The 26,157-nt window shown below is 44.8% G+C and overlaps 1 protein-coding gene and 1 pseudogene across 2 annotated transcripts in view; both read left to right on the forward strand.

Annotated features, from left to right (window-relative positions):
* NLRC5 (NLR family CARD domain containing 5) overlaps positions 1-22,971 on the forward strand; it is a 98,467-nt gene extending 75,496 nt beyond the window's left edge. The window contains exons 29-49 of one of the 2 annotated variants that reach the window (XM_036751989.1): positions 918-1,007; positions 1,408-1,473; positions 2,719-2,802; positions 4,175-4,258; positions 4,629-4,715; positions 5,937-6,017; positions 8,212-8,385; positions 11,927-12,010; positions 12,312-12,395; positions 13,659-13,742; positions 14,119-14,202; positions 14,926-15,009; positions 17,050-17,133; positions 18,185-18,268; positions 18,441-18,518; positions 19,010-19,093; positions 19,200-19,271; positions 19,622-19,705; positions 20,154-20,237; positions 20,677-20,763; positions 21,301-22,971. In XM_036751989.1, coding sequence (XP_036607884.1) covers positions 918-1,007; positions 1,408-1,473; positions 2,719-2,802; positions 4,175-4,258; positions 4,629-4,715; positions 5,937-6,017; positions 8,212-8,385; positions 11,927-12,010; positions 12,312-12,395; positions 13,659-13,742; positions 14,119-14,202; positions 14,926-15,009; positions 17,050-17,133; positions 18,185-18,268; positions 18,441-18,518; positions 19,010-19,093; positions 19,200-19,271; positions 19,622-19,705; positions 20,154-20,237; positions 20,677-20,763; positions 21,301-21,376 — 1,819 coding nt within the window. In that variant the 3' untranslated portion in view covers positions 21,377-22,971. The remainder of the gene's footprint in view (positions 1-917; positions 1,008-1,407; positions 1,474-2,718; positions 2,803-4,174; positions 4,259-4,628; positions 4,716-5,936; positions 6,018-8,211; positions 8,386-11,926; positions 12,011-12,311; positions 12,396-13,658; positions 13,743-14,118; positions 14,203-14,925; positions 15,010-17,049; positions 17,134-18,184; positions 18,269-18,440; positions 18,519-19,009; positions 19,094-19,199; positions 19,272-19,621; positions 19,706-20,153; positions 20,238-20,676; positions 20,764-21,300) is intronic. The other variant, XM_036751990.1, reaches the window with a different exon arrangement.
* Positions 22,972-24,197: 1,226 nt separating this feature from the next.
* Positions 24,198-25,375, forward strand: LOC118842270 (annotated as a pseudogene).
* The last annotated feature ends 782 nt before the right edge of the window (positions 25,376-26,157 follow it).

Genomic DNA, 26,157 nt, shown 5'->3' on the forward strand with positions numbered 1-26,157 from the left:
TCCCAACCAAACAGTTCCCCTGTTGTGAACTTGATTGTGCATGATCATGGATAGCAAGGAAAGTATGGATCATTAAAATTTATAAAGAATACAGAAATCTCATGTTAGCTACATCACTTCTTACCTTGAGCTGTGTCCCCAGCAGTGAGGCTAGAGTTATAGTTAGCCCCCTGCACTTCTCATCTGAGTCCCCTTGGTTTCAAGCCATATATTTAAGTTGTGGCTAGCAAGGGTAGATGAGGGAGAAGGCAATGATCTGTAGTCAATAAATAGTAGGGGTTTTTTTTCCCAAAGCTTACTGACCCCTACGGGGATTGAACCTAAGACTTTCTCCTCATTAATGTTATATTCCAACTCACCAAGCATATTGACTCCTAGCAAAGTAATAATGATCTGATCCCAATGGAAGACCAGCCCCCTCCCTTCCTGAAGGTGGGTGGTGTTTTGGGGCACAGAGGTGATCCAAAGACATGCAACTGGATGCAAAATTTTGTAGAGGCTAGGGTGCTGGATCTGGAGCTGGGAAGATCTAAGTTAAAATCCTACCTACCTCTGACACTTACTAGCTATGGACAAGTCATTTAACCTCTTGGACCCTCCGTTTTCTCATCTGTAGAATAGGGATAATACCTGTAGTACCTTTCTCATGTGCTTGTTGTGGGGCCGAAATGAGATTATGCATGTAAAGTACTTTACAAACTTTAAAGTACTATATAAATGCTGGTTATTATTATTATTATTATTATGGCAATGATAGATGAGGAGGAGCTAAGGGAACGGCATTCTAGATCCCAAGGATCCTGCAGGGGGTGGGGGAAGGACAGAAGAGAAGTTCTCCTTGGATGTGCTCCTTACAGTAGCATCCAAGGGTCTCAGCCACATGGCCCCAGTTCCTTCTTCCCTGCTTCCTACTGTAGCCTGAGCCACAATGGTATCTCTCAGGAGGGCGCTCTACACTTCATCATTGCTCTGTCCACCTGCAGACAGGCCCATGAAGTCTCACTGAGGTGAGTAACTCACCCTCCAACTTCTCTTTTCTTGCTATTAGATCTTGGAGCCTCCTACGTATTGGGGGAAGGGGAAGATCAACACCTACTTACCTCACCATCCTAAAGTCTTTTGGGCACTGACATTTTTGGAGTGCAGTGGGAAGAACATTAGACTAGGAGTCAGAAGACCTGAGCTCTAGTTTTGGCTCTGATGCTTACTTGCTATGTGACCTTAGACAAGTGCTTTCCCTTCTTTGGACTTCAGTTCTTCTGTGTATACAATGATAGGGTGGACTAGATGATATCAAAGATCTGAATTCCTGTGGTCCACCTTGATCCTGCCATCCCAATCCCTTGTTCTCTGTGATCAGGGCTTGTCAGGTACTATTCCTATGTTCACCCACTTCTCTCTATGCAGCCTGGATCCAGAGCAGAAGATTCTGATACAGTTCTCAGAGCACCAAGAGCCCAGAAAGACCCTGAGGTAATCCCGGATTGGAGTGGGCAGAGAGGGGAAGGGAAATTAGAACTCTCTCCTTTGCTGGTTAATCCCTCTCCTCTCCACCAACCATATCTCTCTTCCCTCAACATCCTGGCAACATGGTATAATGAAGAGAGCGCTGAATTTAGAGCCAGAGGAACTGAGTTCAAATCTTGGTTCTGCAATCTGGGTAATCTTAAACAGTGTCTTCCTCTGTAAAATGAGAGAGTTAGATTCCACAACCCTCAAGGTCCGCACTAGCTCCAAATCTACGATTCTGTACCTTCTTTTAGGAAGCTTTCCCAGACTGTTACTCTCCAGTTTGGATCATTTATGTCATTGTCCTTTGTTGCTTCAGTCCTTGCGTGTACCTCCAACCATTTTCATTTCAGCTTTTAAAAAGAAGTTTTATTGATATGCTTTGTTTTCACATTTCATACAATTACAAATTATTCATACTTCATGAGAGGTCTCTTGCAACAAAGTAAAACAGCTACATAAAACTAATAATAATATAGTAGCCTCATCTGGAAGCACATGCAACATCTCACATCTGTAAGCAAAGCCCCGGCCCCCCAATTGAAAAAAAATAACAGAAATTTATTTCTTTCCTTCTACTCCCCCACCCATTGGGAAAGAAAGGAAAAAAGTTTCTTGTAAAAAATATGCACAGACAAAACAAATTCCATCAGTGGCTGTGTATAAAAATAAGTGTGCCTTATTCTACACCCTAAATCCATCACCTCTCTGTAATGGCCTTTCCTGGCGCCATGAAAGCTCATCATATTGATTGTAGTCTTAGTTTTTTGATGTGTTTGTCTCATCAGTGTTTCAATGTCTCTTCCATTAGATCGAGAATTTTTAACCCTTTTATGCCATGGGTCCTTTAGCAGTCTGGTCAAGTCTAAGGAGCCCCTCCTCAAAGTAATGTTTTTAAATGAATGCATAAACTGCAGAAAATGACAAAGAAGCCAATTATATCAAAATATGTTTATGAAACTCATTTTTGAAAACAAGTTCATAGACCTCAAGTTAGGAATTTCTTCATTCCCCAAAGGCAAGGATTGATTTGTTTCCTGCCTTCTTTGGCCCTATCCCTAATGCTAGTTCAAGTCTTTGCCCACAGTGAGCTTTCCATCCAGAACTGAGCAAACAGTTGGAACTTAAACCCTCAATTCATACTCAGGCTGCAGAGTCAGTCCCTCTAATAAGCCTGACTATGACCTCTCCCTGCTTTTCCCCTCTCAGGCTGACCAGATTCAACCTCCAGCCGGAGCACATTGCCAAGCTGGACACCCTGGGGGAGCAAGTGCCAAAGCTGACTGATCTCATGTAAGCAGCCAAGACCAGTGCCTTGAGCAGAACAAAGGGAATGGAGGTGGGGGAGAGGGAAGGAGTTGCTCCCAGTCAGGAAGCTTCCTCAGGCTCCAAACATAACATTCATATCTTAAAGGCACAGGCTGTATCCTGTTTCATCTTTGTTTTATTAATAACTCATTCTGGGCCCTGCACACAGTAGGCATTGAATAAATATTGGTTTAATTGAATTGGATTTGTGCCAGACTGTGGGGTGTGCCTGGCGATGTGCTATAGAAGGAAGAACTCTGAACTGAGACTCAGGGCCCTTGGGCACTAGTCCAGGCTCTGCTGCTGACACTCTATGTATCCTTGGGATCAGAAGATTAGAACTAGAAGGAAACTTGGAAATTACCTAGTCCACATCCCTCACTTTACAGAAGGAAGAGAAGGCCAGCAGAATCCCGGATTCTCTGTCCCCGCAAGCCTGGTCCCTTAATTGTTCCTTCCCCAAAAGACATCCTGAGGTCTGGCCCTGGCAGGCTACCCAAAAGGGTGCTGGATTTGGCATCAAAGAATCTTAGTTTGTATCTTGGCTCTGCTGCTTACTAGCTATGTGACCTTGGGCAAATCACTCAACCTCTCTGAGCCTCAGTTTCTTCATCTGTAAAATGAAGAGGTTAGACTAAATGACCTTTAAGATCCCTTTCAGCTCTAAATGTATGATTCCATGAGGTCCAGAAAGGGAAAGGGACTTGCCTGCCATCCACCTACCTGCAGTATTAGCTGAGCGACTAATACCTTTAGGTCTCCATGGATTGTACTATCAGCAGCTAAAGGTTTAACCCCAGAATTGAACTCTAATGGTTCTGCCACTAAGTGGACAACCAGGGCTGACTGTCAAAATTTCAGAGCCTCGGTTTCCTCCTCTGTAAAATTGGGGTGATAATCCCTGCACTGCCCACCATGCAGGATTGCTTTAAGGATAAAATGGTATCATATGTGATCATATGTGAAAGAACACTATTGGCAAAAGTATAGCAGTATCCATACCTAGGAGCATTGTCATTATTTTGTTACTTGTAATGTCCCATGTGATGTCACTGGAGGGTTGGGCAAGGGATATCTTAAAGAGATGGCCTAGTGATCTCTCCACTACTTCCCATCCATCTTCCTATTGTCTAACAATCCAACATCCTTCTGGGGTTCTGTCTCATGATGGGGCCAGATCCAACTAATCAAGGAAGATATACCACTGCCTCAATATCCCCCTCCCTCTTCAGTTCTCAGGTGACTCTGGCTTCCTGGAGAAGTCCTTATTATCTCCATGGGAAGAATTTATTCTCCTTTCTTCAACCTCTATGCCCAGCCTGGGTTTGGGCTTCATTCCAAAAATCTCTGTTCCTAGATTGGCCAATAACACAGTATCACTACGAGGGTTGCAACTTCTCTTGAGTTTAGTGAGGCTGCCATCAGGAATACTGAGGATCAGGTATGTCTGCACACAGAGTTAGTCAAGTTGGGGGAACTCTTTGATATATGGCAGAGGTGGGATATGGGAAATGGAAGCTCATGACTTGTTTTTGTAGTATCCGGAACTATATTGGGAGGTATCTAAATTTGTTTGGAGTGTTTATATTGATGCACCTAGAACAGATTTTTTTAACAACCTAGAACCTCTTTTGACTAATCTATTGCCACCCATGCCCCCAAAGAGCTGTTTCTCAGATTTCTGTGTTCTGTGATCTAAGTCCAGGGAAAATAGACTGAGTACAAAAAAGGGACGGAAAAAAAGGATGTTAAATAGGTTCCCTTTTGTCCCCTCCTGGTTCTGAGAAGTCCATATCTGTTTCTAATTACAGTGTTGAAGAGCCATGGGTGACCAAGGCCAGTGTCACTACCCTGCTGGAGGCAAGTGTCCAGGCTTCAGGCAACATCATCAGGATAAAGTAAGGGAGCCAGGAAGGCACCTGGGGATCCATGGTTTCTAAAATTAGACCCCAGCGTGCACACAGGGCTAAAGCTCATTTCTTTCAGCTCCAAGAATGGTTCTGTGAATTACAGAGCCTTAGAGATGGTACAGAATGTTCCATCTGGAATGCTGGATCTAGACCAGAAAATCTTGGTTTATTGATTATGGACAGTGGATAGAGGGCCAGACTTGGAGTCAGAAAGACTCATCTTCATGAGTTCAAATCTGGCCTCAGACTCTTACCAGCTGTGTGACCCTTGACAAGTCACTTAACCTTGTTTGCCTCAGTTTCCTCATCTGTAGAAGGAGCTGGAGAAGGAAATGGCAAACCACTCCAGTATCTTTGCCAAGAAAACCCCAAATGCAGTCACAAAGAGTCAAACAACTGAAACGACTGAACAGCAACTTACTTTGGACAAGTCTTTGTTTCCCCATTTGTAAAACGAGGACATTAGACTAGAGAATTACCAAGGCCCCTTCCATCTCTGATTCCAGTTCTCCCCTTTGGGGAACAGGGAAAAACTGGGGACAGAGAACATTGGGAATTATAGATGATCCAGAACAACTCTTTACCCCCTTGCTCACACTATTTTTGAAGAAGAAAATAAACTGATTTGCAATTGAATTTGAAATTTTTAAATTTTTTTATTTGAATTTCTGATTACTAAAGGTAGAGGGTGGGCAGGGAATTCTAGTGAAAAGAGCACTGGACTTGAAGTCAGGAAACCTGGAACTGAGACCCAGTTTTGTAATTTACTGGCTTTGTGACCTTGGGCAAGTCACTTCTCCCTAAGCTAGAATATCTTAAAAGTCCCTTCCAGCTTGAATATTCCATGATTCTGGGAAGCCAAGGACCATACGCTGAAAGAAAAAAAATGACTTATGGGGCTACTTAAGAGCAGCTGTAGGTGTCATCTAGTCCTTAATATACCTTACCAACATCATAGCATAATATATAGATTACTCAGAAAGAGCTGGCTTTGAATAGTGCCTCAGACACTTAATAGCTGTGTCACCCTGAACAAGTCCCTTATCCTCTCTGGGCCTCAGTTCCTCATCTACAAAATAAGAAAAGTTAGATTTCATGACCTCTAAGGTCCCTTCCAGCTTAAAGTCTATGATCCTATGATAATGTAACTGTAAAGGTCTAGGCAGGAGGCTCTCCTCCCCTTAGGCGTATCCTTCTTCCTTCTCCTAGCATCTCCAGACAACAGTCTCTCCTCCACATTGAAGAAACATTTTCCCAGCAGACAGAGAATCCTGCAGTCACGACTTTCAGGTAAGTTCTAGGACTCAAGTGGGTCTTCTGTGTCCCCAGATTGTTGTAGACTCTGTCTAGGACTGGTGGGGTGGATGGATCTAGGCCCAAATGTTAAATAAATCCTCCAGAGCCCTTTCCACAGCTAGTTTCATCCCACAGAACTCAATAAAAATCATTCTTGCCCCATGGGGTGGAAATTGGATTGGTTAATCTGTTAATCCTGATAAGTTAACATGAACTTGATACACTATACATGGTATTACTAAGTGCCGTGTTTCAGAGTTATACGGATAAGTCTATGCCCTGGGCAGAGGTAAGAACCATTTTGCCCATATCAAGATGACTTTCCTGACCCATCAGACACGTACTTTGAGTTCTTTCCCCAGGAGTTGGGGTGGGTTGCATGGAGCCATCCACATTCTCTCTTTCCCCACCTAGTAGGCAGTTGCATGCACTGATGAAGTGGCAGCCTATGGAACAGAATTATAAATCAAGGAACTCAACAAATAATTATTTAGTAGCTGCTCTGTGCAGAGCTGTAGGCTAGGTTCTGGGACAAATACAAAGTTTAAATGAGGCACAGCCTCTGCTCTCATAGAGCTTATAGTTTAGTAGGTGCATATAACAAAAACATAATAGTGATAATACAAGATGTAACAAGTGCATTGGAATGGCACAAACAAAGGCTGTGTGAGATCTAAAAGAGAAAGGTCCCAGACTAACAGTTTCATTTAACAACACAGGAGGGGTCTATTTTTTTTTGAAGCTGCTTACATCTTCAGCCTGGGTCACACTTCCATGAGAAGCAGAACTTATTACTCTTTCTAAATTTGCCCCCCTTTCCCCTCCTTTTTTCTCCTCTTTGTCTTCCTACACCTCTTCTTCCATCTCCTCTTCTTTCTCCTTCTCTTCCTCTTCTTTTTCCTCCTCCCCCTCCTTGTCCTCTTTCTCTTCCTCTCTTCCTTCTCTTCTTTGTTCTCTTCCTACTCCTCTTCTTTCTTCTCCTCCTTTTCTGATTTCTCTTCCTCTTCCTTCACCTTTTCCCCCTCCTCTTTCTCTCTCTCTCCTCCTCTTTCTCTTCCTCTTCCTCCTTCTCTTCTTCCTTCACCTTCTCCTCTTCTTTGTCCTCTTCTTTCTCTTCCTCCTCTTCCTGCTCTTCCAGTTTTTCCTCTTCTTCCTTTTCCTCTTCCTTCTTCCCTTTCTTCCTTCTATTTCTCTTCTTCCTTTTCCTCCTCTTTCTGCCCCTCTTCTTCTTCCTTCTCTTATCCTTTCTACTGTTCCCCTCACTCACTAGCTGGAAGTTCAGTGGCAATTCATGGCAGGATCCTATTGCTGATCAGCACAAAAGCTTTGACCTGGTCTATTTCCAGTTTGGGCCATTTTGCCCTTCCTTAGGCAGCCTAGTACTCCTCCTCCCCTCTAAGCTTCCCTTCCCCAGTCCCAGTGGCTTACCATATTGGTGAAGGACTTAGTGTGGACACCTGACTGGCTTTAACCCTACAGCAGCCCAGAACTGCTGATTTCCAACTGTCCATCAGCTTCAGCCTCCCCAGAGCAGACTTGGACACTCTTGGCCCCCTTTCAATTTCAAAAAACAAAAAAAGCCAATTCCAGAGAGACTTTGGTGACGATAATTAAAACTCCATGTTGGGGAGTTTTCCCTCTAATATTCTCTTAGTAAATAATTAACTTGACAAGTCCATCTGGAGCTTACTGGCCCCAGCCACCCCAGAACTTTATGTTAAAACCCACTAAGCCAGGAGTCCTTAACTGCTTTTGTGTCATGGCCCACTTTGGCAGGCTGGTGAAGCCTGTGGACCCCTTCTCAGAATCATGTTTTTTAATGCATAAAATGTATAGGATAAGGAAACCAATTACATTGAAATACAGTTATTAAAAATTTTTTTAAAAACAAGTTCATGGACCCAAGTTTAAGTATCCTATCACTAAGATAATAATGAACCTGAGACTTTCCTGAATTCATGTATGACCCCTTTCCTTGGAAATCTTTCTATAAATCACCTCCTCTAGGAAGTGACAGTTTCTTAAGGCTGAGAAAAGCTAGAAAGAGGTATAGGCTTATAGACCCTATGCAAAAGAAATGTGAGCTTTTGGGGGCAGGAATTATAATTTTGTCTTTGTATACCTAGCACATAGTAGTAGGTATCTTGTGTAATTTACCTGAATCTCCTTTCCCCCAATTTCCTTGCAGACTGGCTCAGTGTGACCTAGGAGCCAGTCAGACATTTCCTTACAGACTGATCCAATATGACCTAGGAGCCAGCCAGATCTTTCCTTACAGACTGATCCAGTGTGACCCAGGAGCCAGCCAGACCTTTATCTTCAGGCAGGTGGTTGAAAAGTGCCTTAGACTACAGGAGCTTAGGTGAGTATATCTCTAAGGCTCAGCTTCCATTTCTCTTTCTGTCCCTGAGTTATGTAAAAATCCTGGTCTAGGTGACCAGGGGCCTTGGGACAAGCTCCAAATGTCCCTCCCTGATGTTGTGTCAGAGATTAGAGGTATTGGTCGGGCTCAGGAAGACCTACATGGTCTGTTTCCATATCCCAAGGTGGATGAGACAATGATAACTGATGACAGAGAAGGCTGAGCTGCCCAAATCTCATTTTGCTTTTGAGGTTTGTGTTGGGTTTGGGGTGTTTTGCTTTGTTTTGTTTTTTGCATTGGCAATGACAGAACAAAAATGACTAATGAAGAATTGATACCAAAAAAGATGAAGAGCTAGGAAGAGACCACCTAACTGACCTTGATGAATTTATTACCTGACCCAGATAAGTTATATTCTCAGGTAGTAAAGTCGTTGTCAGTGATACCTGTAAGGTCATAGGAGAGAAAATAGGGTTTTTTGTTAATTGGAAAAATAATTTTTTTAAAAAGATCATGGTAAACGGGAAAGGTAATGCCCTGGAGAAGGGCATATGTTATGCCTTTCCATAGAAGGAAAGAGAACAGAATTTGCAAACTGCGTAGGCCTGTGAACTTTAGTTTCCTGGAAAATTCTAGAATGGGTCATTTAAGAGATGGTCAGCAAACATCTATCAAAGAAAACAGTGATCATAAAGAGCCACCATAGCTTCCTCAGGGACAGGTCATGCCAAGCTAACTTCATTTCCTTTTTTGACAGGGTTAACTAAACTAGCAAATTTGGAGAATGCTATAGGTAAAGCTTACTTCGATTTTGGCGGCTAGGTGGTGTAGTGGATAGAGCACTGGGCTTGGAATCAGGAAGATTCATATTCCTGAGTTCATATCTGACCTCAGACACTAGCTTTGTGAACCTGGGCAAGTCACTCAACCCTGTTTGCCTCAGTTCCTCATCTGTAAAATGAGCAGGAGAAGGAAATTGCAAACTGCTCCAGTATCTTTGCTAAGAAAACCCAAATGGGGTCACAAAGAGTCAGACATAACTGGAAAACAACTGAACACTTGGGTTTTAGCAAAATATTTGCCATACTATCTTGTGGGAAAGATGGAGAAAACAGATTGGTGATGGTGAAAACAATTAGATGGATTTGGAACTGGTTGAGGAGTCAGACTCAAAGTGTAGTTGTTAATGGTTTGATGTCAGCTTGACAGGAGGTCTCCAGTGGAGTGCCCCAGGAATCTGTGTTTGACCCTGTGTTGTTTAACCTTTTTATCATTGACTTGGATAAAGATTTGGATCCTTCTATTTACAGATGACACAAAGCCAGGATGGCTAGCTAACACACTGGATAATAGTTAGGATCCTAAAAGAAGTACTGGTCTAACCCCATACAGTCCTACCCAGTGACTCCCTATCACCTCCAGGATCAAATATAAAGTCCTCTGCTTGGTTTTTAAGAACCCGTTTCTACCTTTCCAGTCATCTTACACTTAATTTTCCTGCACTTCCTCTAAAACCCAGTGACACTGGCCTTTTTGTAATTTGTTCATTGAACAAGATGCTCCATTTCCAGCTTCCAGGCATTTTCACTGGCCCTTCCACATGCCTGGAATGTTCTCCGTCCTCTTCTCAGCTTCCTGCCTTCCCTGGCTTCCTTCAAGTTCCAACTAAAATCCCAGTAGGTCCCAGGCCAAGCCCCACCTGGTCCTTGTTTGGGTCCTGATGCCTCAGAGTGAATATAAATAGCAACTTTTTCTGTTTTGACCAGAAACTCTGAGGGTCTTCCCCTCCCAGATTGATTTTTCTTTTTTGACTAGGTAAAAGAGGCCATTCTTCGCCTCATTTCTTATCTAGCCTTAATCACTCAGTGGGCTTTGCCTCAATCAAACTGAAACCTGGGAAAGACCTTAACTTAAAAAAGCCAAGGTCTCCCACTACATCTGGGGTCATCTCCAGTTGTCCTGACCTATGTCTTGCCACTAGACTCATATGACTCTGGAGGAGAGAATGAGGCTGATGACTTTTCACAGCCCTGCCTCATTAAAATCCAGTTCACTTATAAGTCAAGACATCACTTTCCTAATGTCATTGGTCCACTTCTAGAAAGAAGGACAAACAAAAACTCCCGATTTATCCTGTCTACAAGTTATCTGTATGTTGCCTTCTTCACTCGATTGTGAGCTCCTGGAGAGCAAGGACTGTCTTTTGCCTTTCTTTAAAACCTTAGCACTTAGCACAGGGCCTGACACATAGTACATAATTAAAATATATTTATTGAATGTTGACAGGCTAGAGCATTGTGCTGAATTTGGTAGGATGAAACTCAAGAAGGGGTACAAAAAGATAACTTTCACATATGGGAGATTTATGGACAGTTGTTATGGCAGTTGGACACTTATGGCAACTGTTCTCAAAAATATCTGGAGGTTTTCATGAAGTATAAGCTCCATATGAGTCATCAGTGTGATGTGGAACCACCCAATGCAGTCTTGGGCTACATTAAGAGAGGCAGGGCTTCCAGGAAGAAGGAGATGATATTATCATTGTTCTCTGTCCAGGTCGACTCATGTATTGTGTTTAGTTTGGTTTGATCCAGTTTAAGAAGGACGTAAGATGGTAAAGGGTCTTGAGGATTGATTGATGGAGCTGGGGGTGTTTAGCCCGGAGAAGGCTCAAGGGGGACAATTTAAGTATTTAAAGGACTGTCATGTGGAGGAGGGATTAGATATATTCTTTTGGGGCCCAGCAGCAATAGGAGAAAGTTACAAAGAGGAAAATGTAGGTTTGATGTCAGGCAAAGCTTTCTAATAATTAGCGCTGTGCACAAAGGGAAATGTCCTGCTTCTTGGAGTGGTCGTTTCTCCCATACTAAAATTCTTTACCCAAGCACTAAATGGCCAGCTGTTGGATATTTTGGCTATGTTATAGTAGGGATTTCATTTGGATATGAGTTCATCTAGATGGCTGCCAAGGTCCTTTTCAGCTGTAGAAGTCTGTGATTTGGAAGGCAGCACTCAGCAGACTCAGGCATGAGCACATTTTATCAACAAAGGCTACAGTGGGATGGTAGGAAGAGCAATGGGTTTGGCCTAGGAGACCTGGGTTCTTGTCCTGCCTTTGCCCCCAGCTGTGTGACTTTGCACTCTTTAGACCTCAGTTTCCCCATTTTTCAAATGGAAAGGCTTCCCCCTGCTCCTTCCAACTTCCGGAGGATGCTGAGAAGATGGAATGAAATCAGGGATTTGAAAGCAAATACTCGTACTTGGGAGATAGGATGATGATAAACGTAGCAAGAGTTCATATTGTTTAAGTATTAGAAAGTTTTAGAAAGATGTCGCAGCTTTGCTAAGAATTCAGGTGGCAGTAGATTCCTCAGCACATACGCTAGTCTTGCGTCTCCCACGGATTCACAGTAACCTTGAGGCTTTCCATTATTTCTCTGTACCTTAGTCCTACATCCATTAAAACAAGGGTTTGTGCTAAATGACCTCCAACATCATTTCTAGATCTAATGCTTTCTGAACAATTTATTTTCTCTCACAGTTGGTCCGAGGTTCACTTGTGTGATACCAGTGCCCAGCTACTCCAGACTCTGCTTCTCTCTCTCCCTGAATTGAAGAAACTCAGGTAAGACCTGGAGACTTTTTAAATGATGTCCCACACAGATGGCTCAACCACCTCAGCCATATTCTGTTATTCCCAAACACTTGAAATGAAAGTCATCTAGTCCACTTCCTGCTTCTTAGTCTATAGATGAATGATCCTAGAAAGATGGGAGAGGAAAGTTGAGAAAAGACAGTATGTTCAGAGTCTTCCCAGCTCCTGATGGCTTTCTAATGCTCCCCATCTCTTCTCTACCCTTCCCCCAACCCCTTCCCTTTGCTTAAAAACTTTGAACCAAAGGTTGCTGCCCTTATTTCCTTGCCAGGTTGACAGCCATCGTGGTGAGCCCTGTCGGGGTATACCAAGTAGCATCTGGGCTGAGTTGCTGCAATACTGTGGAAGAGCTAGAGTAAGTTGTACTGATGGGCTATGCCAAAGGTGTGGTTGGTATGGTCACTATGCTGACTGGGGCAGGTCCTGAGGAAGGAGTATTTGAAAACATGGTTGGGGAGCCTTCCTAGGCTCAGTTGAAAGCACTTAAAAATAACCCCAGACGTTGGCACTACATCCTTCCTTAGCACAGTTTATGAAAGTGGTAGAGCAAAAAAGCTCAGGCACCTGGGGGTCAGAAGACCTGAGTGCTATCTCTGTCACTGATCTACTTTGTGTTTTTTTTTTTTTGGAGGGAGGAAGACAAGGCAATTGGGGTTAAGTGACTTGCCCAAGGTCACACAGGTAGTGTGTCAAGTGTCTGAGGCCAGATTTGAACCCAGGTCCTCCTGACTCCAGTACTCTTCTCACTGCACCACCTAGCTACCCCTATTTTGTGTTCTTTAGGAAATGACTTTACCTCCCTGAGCCTCAGTTTCTTCATCTGTAGAATGGGGAGGATAACAACTTCCCAGCCTGCCTCATAGGAGTGTTGTGAAATATTCTATAAGAAAATGTCTATGAAAGCTGTGTGACCTTGTTAGACAAGTCTCTTCCCTCATTGGAGCTCAATTTCCTCATTTTCTTCAGGTAATCAGTGTTAAGTTACTTGCCCAAGGTCACACAGCTACCAAGTGTCTGAGGCCAAATTTGAATTCAGGTCCTCTTGACTCCAGGGCTGGAGCTCTACCCACTGTGCCACCTAGTTGTCCCTGTTTCCCCATTTTTCAAAAGAGAACATTCATCCCCCACCCCTCTGTATGTCAACCTCCCACTTCTGTCTCCACTGTCTATAGCCCTTAGCCAAGAGTTCCTTTGGAGAGCAGTTATCTCCTAGAGCTGACACAGGCTGACTATATTTGTTACATCCTGGCCAGCAGTGGCCCTCCACCCTCCTCTTCCTTGCCCCCATCCCAGATCCTCTAGGATCTAAGCCTGCCTTCCCACTATATGCTGCTATAGGAGAGTCCAGAGTATAAAAGGCACCAGACCTACAGCCCCCTTGTTTGCCCATTGTGTCCTTTTCATCCTCAGATACTACTGGAGCTGCCTATGGACCCTCCGCCATAGCAGCCAGTCGCATTCCCTTCATCTGGGGCCCAGAGGGGTGGATTGGTCCTAAGAGGAGGCCAATAGTTCTGGTTCCAAAGCTGGAGATCTTACCCAGAGAAGAACCCAGAGATAGAGTTGGGGGGAAGGCAAGGATATGACCACCTCCTATTCTATTCTTGGCTCTTTTCAGTCTATCCAAGAATGAGTTCAGTGTGGAAGACACCAGGGTGCTAATGGGAGCTCTGGAAGGGAAGTGCCAACTTAGGAGTCTGAAGTAAGTAGAGTGGCAGGTCTAAGGGGGTGGGAGTGAAGGGCGGAGAGGGGGAGGGTGAAAATGGTTCCTGGCAGTTTGACTTAAACACCAATTATGCTGTTGACTAATATTCTTAGGTGGACTGACCCCTTCGTCCTGTCCTTTCCTAGGCGTGCTATGCCCTGAAATTTCAATATAAGTGTTCCTTTAGCAAGAACAGCTCTTACAATTTACCTCTGATCTACAGTTTGGAATTGCAAGACTCAGCTAAAACACTTTTCTAAAAGGACAAAATTGTTTCCAGAATAGACCTTGGTTAAGCAGCATTTAAACTATCATCTCAGCACATTTCCTTATGGTGCTCAATCTGAATTGTCTTGGATTCCTTTCCCTATAGCCTCAGTTCCCTGAAGTTGGATGACCAGACATTGAGTGAACTAGCCCAGAGACTTCAAAGAATGTCCCTCCTGCAGAGACTTGAGTGAGTTCATCCTGTGTTTATTACATCCCAGGAATTTCAGTGGGGCCACCTCCACTCCAATAACCCCATAGGCTTTAGTGACCAGAAGTAGCCACCTATAGTAGAAAGAGAAATAAAGCTGAAATCAGAGGATCTGGATTTGGCTCCTAGATTTGCTACTTACCACCTATGAGACCTTAAACAAGTCATTTCACTTCTCAATACCTCAGTTTCCTCATCTGTAAAATGAGAGAGTTTTACTAGATCCCAAGGTTCCTTCAAGCTCTAAATCCCCAGATGCCCCTAAATTACCTTAATAAGTCAACTCCACCCCCACTCCTGGCTATGGTCTCCAGTAATTTCTGGGAAGAATCAGAGTATAGTCAGGTTATTCCAGCGAGCATTTGGGAAATGATCTAGTAAGCCACAAGATTGTCTCTGCATTTCCTGGGACATGAGAACAAAGGTTGTCAGGTTCCATCTCCATCCCATCCCATCCTTAGTGATAAGACTGTCAAGGACTTCATTGATTCCCTGTTGTCATCTGTCCCTTGTCCCACAAAGCTCCATCTACTGGCTTGACATCATAAAAACTTCTAATGCCCACCCATCCACCCCTGTCAGGAAGCTTATTCTACTCTCAAGCTCCTACCCTACCCCCAGTCTTCTCATCTGGACTTCACCATCCAAGTTTAAGGCCCAGGCTAATGGCCATTGGGGATGTTTTCCCACATCTCTCCACAGCTTGAGCAACAGTGGTCTCAGCAGCGTCAGCTGCTCCTACCTGTCAGATGCCCTCAGGGGTGCTACCAACTTGGAAGATCTGAAGTAAGTCTATCTGCCCCTTTCTCCAGCCTCTCAGACTTGGAAATGCCAGATGTGGGACAGAGACCAGTCATTTCTCTGATTCCTGTCCCCTCTCATCACCTCCCACATCCTTTCATTTGTACAGTTGGGATCCAAGGAATGCTGGGCACCGCAGGGATCTTTATTAAACGTATGGAAAGTGTGATCTCCTAAAGAGAAGACATAAGGGAATGGGGCGCACAAAGGGCAACAGAGGAATTTAGTTTCCACATTAGGGAAATATGGGAACTCATGGAGTGTCCATGACTGAAGATCCCAAGGTTCTCACCATCAGTAAAACCCAAAGATGACAATAATGATGTTCTCCGCACTGGCACAGTTGTCACCCTAGTTTAGATCCTCATCATTCTCCCCTAGATTATCACAACAGCCTCCCAGGAAGTCTCCCTGCCTCATCTCTCACCACTCTGATCCATCCTACACATGGCTACAAAAGTCATTTCACTTAAATGCAGATCTGACCACGTGATTCCATTATTCAGCCAACTCTCATGTTACCTATTGACTCTAGGATCAAATAGAAGCTCTTTTCCACTTTTAAACCCTTTTCACTTTTAAAGCCCTTCACAATCTGTCCCTAGACAATCTTTCTAACTTCAGTGGACATTGTTCTCCCCCAGCACTCCTCAAACCAGACAAATTGTCCTTGTCTTTGTCTTCACACACAACACTCCATCTCCCATCTCTGAGCTTTTGCACTGGCTGTCCACACACCGAGAATGAACCGCCTCTTTATCTCCAACTCAGAGAGTTCCTCTTTTTCTATATGACAAGCCCCACCTTCTACATGAAGCCTTTCCCAATCTTCTCAATTGCTAGCACCTTCCTTTCCAAACTATCTATGTATGTATGTGTGTATGTATGCATGTATGTGTATACATATAGTATGTGTGTACATGTATGTGTAAATAGGTATATGTGTAGTCACTTTATTTTTATTATTTGTATATGTATGTGTATGCAAAGAACTTGCATTCTGTGTGTGTGTATATATGTATACACATATAGATATACACAGAATACAAATTCCTTGCATGTAGGGATTTGAGTATCCACAGTGCCTAGCACAGTGCCTAATATATTGCAGATGCTTAATAAATACTTGTTTATTGACTGGTCCACATGATGCAGTCATGCCCCATGAGTAGTACAAGCTTATGATATAGCAGAAAGGGAGAGTTTTGGACTTGAGGTGAAGGTAAACATGGGTTCAAGTCCCACCTCTGACACTTGCTGTGTCTCAGTTTCCTCAGTGGTAAAATGGAGATAATACCTATAGCTACCACAGCTGGGTTCATGTCCTGGCACATCTTGATGGGGTTACCCTGGACAAGTCACCTCTCAATTTTAAGTTGCAGAAAAGGTGCCCACCTGCTGTAGTAAAAGGGGTTTCTTTTATCTGAGATAAAATTAATAATCATGAAGCACTTAGTACTGTGCCTAGCGCTTAAAAAAATCTTCCTTCCTTCCTTCCTTCTTTCCTTCCTTTCTTCCTTCTTTCCTTCCTTCCTTCCTTCCTTCTTTCCTTCCTTCCTTCTTTCTTTCCTCCCTTCCTTCCTTCCTCCCTTCCTTCCTTCCTTGTTTCCTCTCTTCCTTCCTTCCTTCTTTCCTTCCTTCCTTCCTTCCTTCTTTCCTTCCTTCCTTCCTTCCTTCCTTCCTTCCTTCCTTCCTTCCTTCCTTCCCTTCTTCCTTTCTTCTTTCCTCCCTCCCTCCCTTCCTTCCTTCCTTCCTTCCTTCCTTCCCTCCTGGAAATGTCCTATCCTAACAACATGACAGGTCTAGTACCTATTCCTATGTGGAACCCTTAAAGCATTTATCTAAATGTCAGCTGTTGCTTTTATTCAGGATGTACTTCCAGCAGTGGGATGCACTGAATCATCCCCACTGCCATGCCCAGGTCACCTGGTGACAAACAGCACACATCTGCTGGATAGAATTATTAGCTTAGTAGATCTAAAGCTCATGTCCTTGCCTGAGTAAATACTGTGTTTTGTCTCGAAGCTTGAGTCACAACAAGATCGAAGATGCTGGGGTGCAGTATTTATCAGCCATCCTGCCCACGTTGCTGCAGCTCAGAAAGATTGAGTGAGTAACTTGGAGACCCACAGGGAAACATTAACATTTCCCCTTTGAACCACATCCCCCCAAATCAAGACTGTACTATAGCTCATGGGAGATGAACATCTGCCCAGGGTGGTGCGGGAAGAGAGGATAAGAGAGGTACCCAGTCTCATAGAGAAGCTACATGGCCTTGGAGTCTCAGCCTGACTCCAAGAACCCCTGCCTCCCCTTCACCTCCATGAGATCCCCTTCTGGTGGCAGACTAGGATTCATATGCAGTATCTAAGACCAGAAATCAGAGGGCTTATTGTAGAAGAAGTGGAAAGCAAGGACCAGGCAGTTCCAGATAGTCAGAAGTTGGTGACCTCTCTGGATTCATAAGATCCTAGCTTTAGAGTTGGAAGGGGCCTTAGAGGCCATCATAGTCCACCCCCTTCATTTTACAAATGAGGAAACAGGCCAAGAGAGGCCAAGTGACTTAACCAAAGTCACATAGGTAGTAAGTGGTGGAACTGGGATTTGAACTCAGGTCCTCTGACTCCCAATCTAGTGTTCTTTCTCCTTTATTATCCTGGCCCTTCCCCAGGATAGGGGAAGGATCGCCTTCCTCCTCAAGCAGACTGACTCTTGGCAGGAGAGCCCTGCTGAGATCTGAACCTGGATACAGGGCATGGAGCATAGGTGAGGGGTAACACCCCTGGTTTAGGTTCAGGAACTCAAGATGGAAATCTCACTAAGGAGCCTGGGAGAATGTTTTGGGAGTGAGGGGGTGGTCACTGGTGGGGAGGATGATGACTAAGATGGACCTCTCTGAGCATCCTGGGGTATGTGTCTAGAATAATCTGGAGGAGGGTACCTGGGGCTGGAGGAGAAAAGTAACCTTCTACTCTATCATTCAACTTGTATGTAGAAGGGCAGGTTATCCCTCTATGCACTGGGGAGAGATGGAATGATGGGGGAGTGTAGAACAGGAAATGACTTTTGTTTCCTGAGTCTTCTCTTCTCCAAATTATGCAATATAACTTCATATATGTGACCTGGCTTCTTTCTGTGGGGTGGGGTGGGGACATTTTAGCCTCTCGTGGAATGGCATCAGCCCAGCAGGAGGCAGGAGGCTAGCTGAAGCACTGGCACTGTGTGTCCAGGTGGAGGAGTTACAGTGAGTTTTGCCCCCTGGAAAACAGGAAGATTATTTCCTTTACCCGCATCCCCAACCCAGCCTGCCCTTTCTCCTATCCCTCTCGTTTTTCGTGATCCAGGCTCCTTACAATGGGGACAGAGGGTGGGGAACAGAATATCTATGTAACCTGGGGTTACTTCTTCCCTCTCAGCTTAGGGGCCAATACAATGGGGGACATGATGGCCATAAGGCTCGCCCAGAACCTGCCACATCACCTGAAAGTCTTGTAGTGAGTATCTGTGCTGGGGGGTAGGGAACGATAGTGGTATGGCATATGAAAGTGGAAAGGAAGGGAGGGAAACCCTCTGACTCTTGCGGAGGGTGGTGAAGAGGGTAGTATATGGGGCGAAGAGGATGTAGAGAGTGCTGCTGGCCAAGAGAGACCAATCAGCAAGGCTAGGCTTCAGTGAAATTGTGAGTTAGCTGATTTTAGTTAATTGTGGGTGCCTCTACCCTCCGGTCTGAGTGGGGAACAGCAGTGAGAGATCCTGGGGCCCAAAAGTAGGGCTGAGAGGGAGGAGAGGAACCTGAGAGGCACAGCAGAAGGTCTGTCTGTAGAAATTCCACAAGGGGTTCATCTTGTCTGGGGATATCATCTGTGGGTAAATGTCCAGGCTGATGGACAGCCAGAAGTGGAAAAGCCCATGAGCTTTCCTCCATCCGCTTGGACTTCCTTAAACCCATAGCTGCACCGTGGGTGGCTCTTATACTTTGTTTCAGCCTTTGTTCCAACCAGATTGGCATCGAGGGGACACTGAGCCTGGGCCAGGCCCTTGCCAGATGCCAGTGGATAGAAGAAATCAGGTAAAGGAGGAGGGGGTGGAGAGGTAAGGGAAGGAGGGAAAGAGAGGAGAAGGATTGAGGTATAGCCAGGGAAGCCTATCATTGACCCTTCTCATTTGCCTGGCAGCTTGGCAGAAAACATCTTTGCTGAAGGGATTTTGCCTCTCTCAGAGGGACTCCTGAAGCTCAGAAAGATTAAGTAAGTCCCCCTACCTTGTTCTCCTAGATGGAAAGGCTGTGTTCCTTCTTATTCCCCTGGAGGCCTAGACCCGCCTTATGTGGGGCATAAGTACAGGGTCCCCTTTTCTGTCATTCTGCTCAAGACCCAAGGATCATGACCCCCATGTACTACCTAGCTCACAGGGGTAGCCCCTCAGGGATGCCAGGAGCACAACCTTCCTTGGACCCTACCTAATTACACTCTTCTCCACCTAGTCCATCCCAATGCTGACTCCCAATGACTAGGGTGGGTGGGCAGGGCCTCAGTGAGCTTGGTTGGGGTCTCCTTGTTCAGGGCTCCCCTGGCCAAATTCCTTTATTCTCTCCCAGCCTCACATCCTGCAAGATTAACGACCAGATGACCAAACCTCTTGCCAGTAGCTTGATTCTCTGCCATGAGCTTGAGGAGATCCTGTGAGTACAAAAAGCCCAGAGCTGGAAAGCAAGAGACCTGGTTGCTAATCCTGACTCTTGTCCCTGATGCCATCTTGGTCAGATCACTTTGTCTCTGAACCTTAGTATTCTCACCTACATGATGGGGCTAATAAACCCTGCCCTGCTTCCCTAGTGTAGGTGTAAAAATACATTGAGGGCATTGATGCAGAGAGGCTTTACAAACTCCTGTCCTATAGGAGTGATTATTATGTTGTTAGTGTAAGGAGCAGAACAGGAAGGCAGGGATCCCCGAGCCTCAGATTCTTGAGTCTGGAGCACCACCTGCCATCTTTCTCTCTCCCCAATCCAAATCCATTCTCCAGCTTTGCATCAGAACTGTCTCCCATCTGAGGAGACTTCCTTCCCCCATCAGCACTTGCTCCCCTCCTCCCTCCCTCTTCCTTCTGATCTTTGAGGCTCTCCACAGGTTGGCCTGGAATTCCCTTGGGAACGAAGGGGCCAGTGAGCTAGCCCATGTTCTGCCTCAGATGAACCAGTTGAAGAAATTGGAGTGAGTATGGGGATGCTGTAAGGGAGGAAGAGGAAGCAGGGTTCAATTCAGTAGAGTGGGGCAGAAAAGGATTACTGGAAGAACAGGGGCCCTGAGATAGGCTGGAATGAAGGGTCTTCAGGTTCATCCCATTGCCTTTAAACCAAGATCATTTCCCAGGCCCAAGGTGTCCCAGCACTCTCCCTAAGTCACTCTCCCACAGCCCTCTGCCCTGGCACTTAGGGAGGTCTCCCCTGCAGTGGTATCCTTCATCCCACCAGAGTCCCCTGCTTCTGTGAGGGTCTGCTTGCTAGAAGAGGTACCCACCAAGAAGAGGAGACTTCTTCTTCCTAACTGGGTCAGGTCTAGGGTGGAGCGACAGAATGATAACTGCATTCTCCTACCCCTGCCTCTGCCCTCACCCCATCATCTCTATTTCTTTCTTCTCTGATCCTTTGAGAAGTTTGGAGGGCAATCAGATCGGTTCCCTGGGAGCACAGCTGCTGGCAAAGGGGCTAGCCAGGGGTCTTGGAATTCAAGTCATATGGTAAGCATGGGTTCTGGCTTCCCAGTTGCCCTTCCTCCCCCTTTCTCCCAGGGCAGGGTGTGAGGGAGGAATGATGAATTTGGAGATGTCTCTAATCTGCCTGCACAGCTCTAACAAATAGAAGGGAGTTCCTATGGGAAAAGACAGGGACTCAGATAAATAAGAAAGAAAAGCCAAACTCCACAGAAGAATTATGTGACCTTAGAGAAGGAAAAAATGAGGCAGAAGGGATAAGCTGGGAGGCTCCACTGGAAGAACATTATAACCCCCATTTACAGTATCTAGGGGAAACCAGATATGGTGTAAAGTACTCCAGGTTTGGAATTAGAGGCCCTGGGTTCTGGTTCTGCCACTTACTAGCTGTGGGACCAAATTCCTTATAACTTCTCTGGGCCACAAAATGAGGGGGTTAGACTAAATGGCCCCTGAGTTCCTTCCTAGGCCTGAATCTATGATCCTGTGGCCCTGTGGTCTCTGGGAGATGCCACCACAGAACTCAGTAGCCTCTGATTCTTTCCCCATCCATCTCCTCTGCAGCCTGTGGAAGAATCCAGTCCCCAAGGACACAGCCCAGTTGCTCCAGGGCCAGGATCCCAGACTGAACTTCTCCTAACCAACCCCAAGGGAGCCCCAGGATTCCTCCCTTAGGCTTACCAGATCCATGCAAGGTGGATGTATGGCCCCTTTGCAGAGTGGGGGACCAACCAGATTCAGCTGCTGTCCCTACCCAGGGTACCCAGGGCATCCTCTCCTTGTCCTCGAATGTCCCTGATGTGGGGTCAGTGGGATGCAACCTTCCAGGCAGATCCCTCCTCTCCTACAATATCCCTCAAGGAAGGTATCTACTTTGGACTGGACAGAGCAGGGCAGGCCCTTTGCCTCAGTGTTTCCCCCCCTCTTGCTTTAGTTTGCTCGTCTCTAAAAGAAGTGGTACTGGATGATCTCTAAAGGTCCCTTCCACCTCTAACATTTTACAGTCCTAAGAGTCTAAAGTGACTCAACAGAAAGCGAGCACTGGCTCTGGAGTCAGAGGGTCTGGCTTCAAATCTAGCCTCCGATGCTTACTATCTCTATGACTTTAGGCAAATTGCTGAATTTCTCTGTGCCTCACGTTTCCTTCTCTGTAAAATGATGGGGTTGAACTTTTGAAGTTCCCTTCCTCGGATACATTTATGATCCTATCTATGTGTGTTTCCAATGGAGGAAGTGCTACATAGTATAATGGTGTTTAATACATTGTGTAACATGGAGTATAAAATATGATGTAATTCAGGAACAAAGGCATAACCACCTTCCTGCGGGCATCAGTCTGATCTGAACTCTGTTTAATTTATTTTTTTAATTAAGCACGTATATACTTCATTCCCAGAATGACTGAACTGGAGAAACACAGTTCCATCCAGCCTCCCCACTAGGCCTTTAGGCTGGGTGTGGAGGAATGTGGGACAGCACTGATCCAAACAGCTGGTGCACCCCTGAGTCAGGAGACCTCAGTTCTAGTCCTAGCACTCTCATGGACTTACATGTGTGACTTTGGGCAAGTCATTTCCTCCAAGATGCTGCTCACAAAATCCATCTGTCATGAAGGATCTCTAAGGTCCCTTCTACCTCTGAAATTCTGTTATTCAATGGTATAAAGTTTTGAGTCTGCGGTTTCTCTCAGGGTCCTCTAGGCTTCCCCTTCCCTTCTCATTTGACTACTAAGCAAATATTGAATATCCTGTTTGCACATAATTTTTGCTTGTCTCCTTTCGAGGCTGGAAGTTCATATAGCACTGGCATTGTTTTTCCCTTTCCTTGTATAGGAGTGGGTGGAGCAATGTGGGGTGTGAGGATGCACTGAAACTCCCTTCCAGGCATGTGAATCTGAAAGGAGGGGTCCTGGGTTCAAGTCCCATCTTTTAATTTATTTTGTGAGCTTGGATATGTATCCTACCCTCTCTGAACTTGGGCTTCCATATCTGTAAAATAGAGATTATACTACTTGAATTAACTTGCTAAAATGAAAAAGCACCGAAGCTGGAGTCAGAGGCCAAGAGTTACTTAACCTGTGTGGGCCTTAGCCTCCTCATACATAAAATGAAGAGATTGGACGGGACGGCCTCAGAGGTCTCCTCCAGCTCTAGATCTCTGATTCTGTGTGCCTACCTCAAAAGGTTATTGTGGCAAAATGTGTTTGTAAACATTAAAGTGTAACGAGAAGTCTAAGTTGTGGTGGTTGTTCTTTGGGAGATGGGACACACAGAACCACAGTTGAAAAATACAAGACAATATGTGATGATTACCACATTGTGAGGCAGGAATTCAGAGAGAGGAAGTTCATTAAGGGCTGATATAGGCAAGGGAAGCTTCCAGAAGAGTGGCACCTTGAAAGGCAAAGACTGTTGGGTTATATATTTGTGTCCTAGATGCCAAACTTCTCCCAGTAATAAAGCCCCATCACCCTGCTGGATTTCTTGAATGGAACACTACTGCCTTTGAAGACTTAGACATAATTCTTAAGATAAAATGGAGAGGCAACATGTAAATCAATGTCATCAAAGAAGTACAGGATTGAAAAAGATGGACTGAAGTCATGTGGCAAGGTCAAAGGATAACTGACAGCACATATGGTATACTGGCATTCCTTGAGATACATAGGGAAGTCAAGGAAGGTCCCCAGTGGCAAACCGATGAGAGCATATGGACAAGAGTTGCACAGAATAATCAGCCATGGATGGGTTGCAATCTGCATCATCAGAGAAAACAACCCTATTGATAAGATCCCAGATTCATTTAGTATTCTTAGCACAGTTCCTTGAGTCTTTCCCTCCTCATCTCCACTTCCTAATTTTCTTGGTTTCCTCCAAGTTTCAGCAAAATGTCACTTTCTGCATGAAGCCTTTCCAAATTGCCCTTAACGTTAGTGCTTTCCCCCTGAAATTATCTGCAATTTATCCTGTATATATTTTGTTTCATCACAGTTGTTTGCATGTTGTTTCCCCCTTTAGATTGTGAGGTCCTTGAAGGCAGGGACGATTTTTGCCTTTCTATGTAACCCCCGTGCTTAGCACAATGCCTGGCACATAGTAGATGCTTATTAAATACTTATTGATTTAATTGGCCCCAATTCAGTAGAGTATATGAGGGTTGTGCATGGAGGCAGGCTTATCAAAAGAGCAGCCCAAGGCTCCTCCTTTTCTTCTTCCTCCTCATTGTGTCCTCCTCCCTCTCCTCCCACTTATGTGGGATCTGGGGCTGCTGCAGCTGCTGCTACAGACTACTCTGACACCAGCAGGACAGCCAGAGGAATGAAGGACTAAGCGAGTGGCTTGGAACAGCAGACTCAGGTGGAGGCATAGGGCTGCCAGGTGATATCATTTATCCTTTCCTACTATTTTCCTGCCCCTTCCCCTCAATTATCAACAACTGAAAAAGAAAAGAAATAAGCAAACATGGAAGGGTATAAATGCTACTCCCAAAAGTTTTTTGACCAACATGCCCAAAGTCAAGACAAGTCAGTTGTGAATAAAATGTAACAGCAATACTGGAAATCAAAGCAACAAGGGAAAAAATGAAGATGAACGTGTTATAGCCTTGAATGAACCCCTGGATGCCAAGTTTGAGCTGTTCCACTCCAACTGGAGGACCTACATGGAGTTTCTCAAAGTCATTGAACCACATCAGGAAAGGATCTGCTTCTTGCCACTAGAAGAAAACAAATTGGTAAGGTTTTTTCCTTCTCAGAGGTCTCAGGACAAAACTTAATCAGGGAAAATGATGCAAGCCACAGAGCTTTGCTTCTCTTCTCTGCAAAGTCTGGTCTTGCGGAGTCCTTTGTGTCAACTCTACCAGAAAGTGGAGACATTTTGGTACTGGTCCGCTGCTGAAGCCTGGCTAATCATAAATGTATGGAAGTATGGAAGAGTATCAGACAGAATAGAGAGTGCTTTGCCGGAGATGAAAGACATGTCTCAAGAATCTGACCCAGACCTTTTCAAGGAGATGGCAAAGTTTCAGAAGGTCCAAGGCCAAGTATGCTGTGCAAAGCTCAACTTTGATAAACTCAAGAATGATGTGGGTCAAATGAAGTATCAAATCACCTTGCTTCATTTCTGGAGAAAACCTCATGTACAATGACAGTCATCCATGAGAGTTACAAAGTTCACTATGTTGTAAAGCTTACAAGATCCTGCAAACAAACTAATTGAAAATGCCAAAAAGGAGACTACCCAGAAGGAAAGCACAGAAAAGGAACCAGAGTAACCAGACCCACTGATGTCATTAGATGAGGGCAAGAAATCTACATACTTAACTGAGAACGGAAAGAATGCTTTTTCTACTTCAGAAGTGGAATGCAACCATGCTCCATGCTCAAGAACCGTTGATGAACTCTTGGACCAAAAACTGGTAGAGAAAGGCACCACAGAGTCAGAAGTGGCCAACAAGGATGACATGCAACTAACTGCTAAATGAAATTCTCAGTGCACTTTCCCTGTATGAGAGTAACTTCAACCAAGAGTGGACAGCCATCTTTCGGAATAAGCAGAACGCAGACCCATGGCCACGTCTGTACCTGGAAAGACAGAACCCAAGCCACCCTCATCATCAGGTTTCTTCCCTGCATCAGTAAAGCAAGATTCACAATATCGATGGTGACCATGAATATGCCTGTATAGTGCAGAATCACAAAATACAAGAGACTCTCTGTATAGAAGGCAGAAGAAGTAAAACATTTATTCACACACCAGAGGATCAAATCCCATAACCAATAATTCCAATTCGATATAGTAACAATTGTATCCCAAAACCAGTAAGTCCACCCCAATGTAACAGCAATGAAATTAAAACACAATATCACAGCAAGGAGCCAAGCCATCCTATAACCTTCCCCTCTGCTAGGGCCTTCCCATAAACACTCACTCATCAATCCTAACTGTCTGTTTGCGTGTGTCCTCCCCTCCTGAAGTTCTGAAACTTTAGTTCTCAGAGCCTTCCAGTTCTCTCTCTCTCTCTCTGAGTCTCTCACAGCTCTCTCTTCTCTCACAGTTCTGTCTTCTTTGAAGCTCTCTCTACTCTGAGCTTAATGGCTACCCTCTGGGTGTGTGTGTATATGTGTGTGTGTGTATATATATATATATAGATATAGATATAGATATATGTACATATGTGTGTGTGTGTGTGTGTGTGTATACACCCTATTTAGGGCTTTATACCTAATCAACAAAAGGGTGTGGGTCTGCCTACAAATAAATATCCCCTAATCAAGCTTCCCTTAACTAGCTCCACCTAAGGCCTATTAAATGGGAGGGGAAGATCTTTAATCATGATTAGCACCACACTCCCTTCAAAGATTCTAGACAAAAATATGCATGACTTAGAGTCAGCTCTGCCAGCCTAGAGGAGAGCCCAGCC

Source organism: Trichosurus vulpecula, chromosome 3 (genome assembly GCF_011100635.1).
Source record: "Trichosurus vulpecula isolate mTriVul1 chromosome 3, mTriVul1.pri, whole genome shotgun sequence".
In the NCBI taxonomy this organism is placed as follows: Eukaryota; Metazoa; Chordata; class Mammalia; order Diprotodontia; family Phalangeridae; genus Trichosurus; species Trichosurus vulpecula.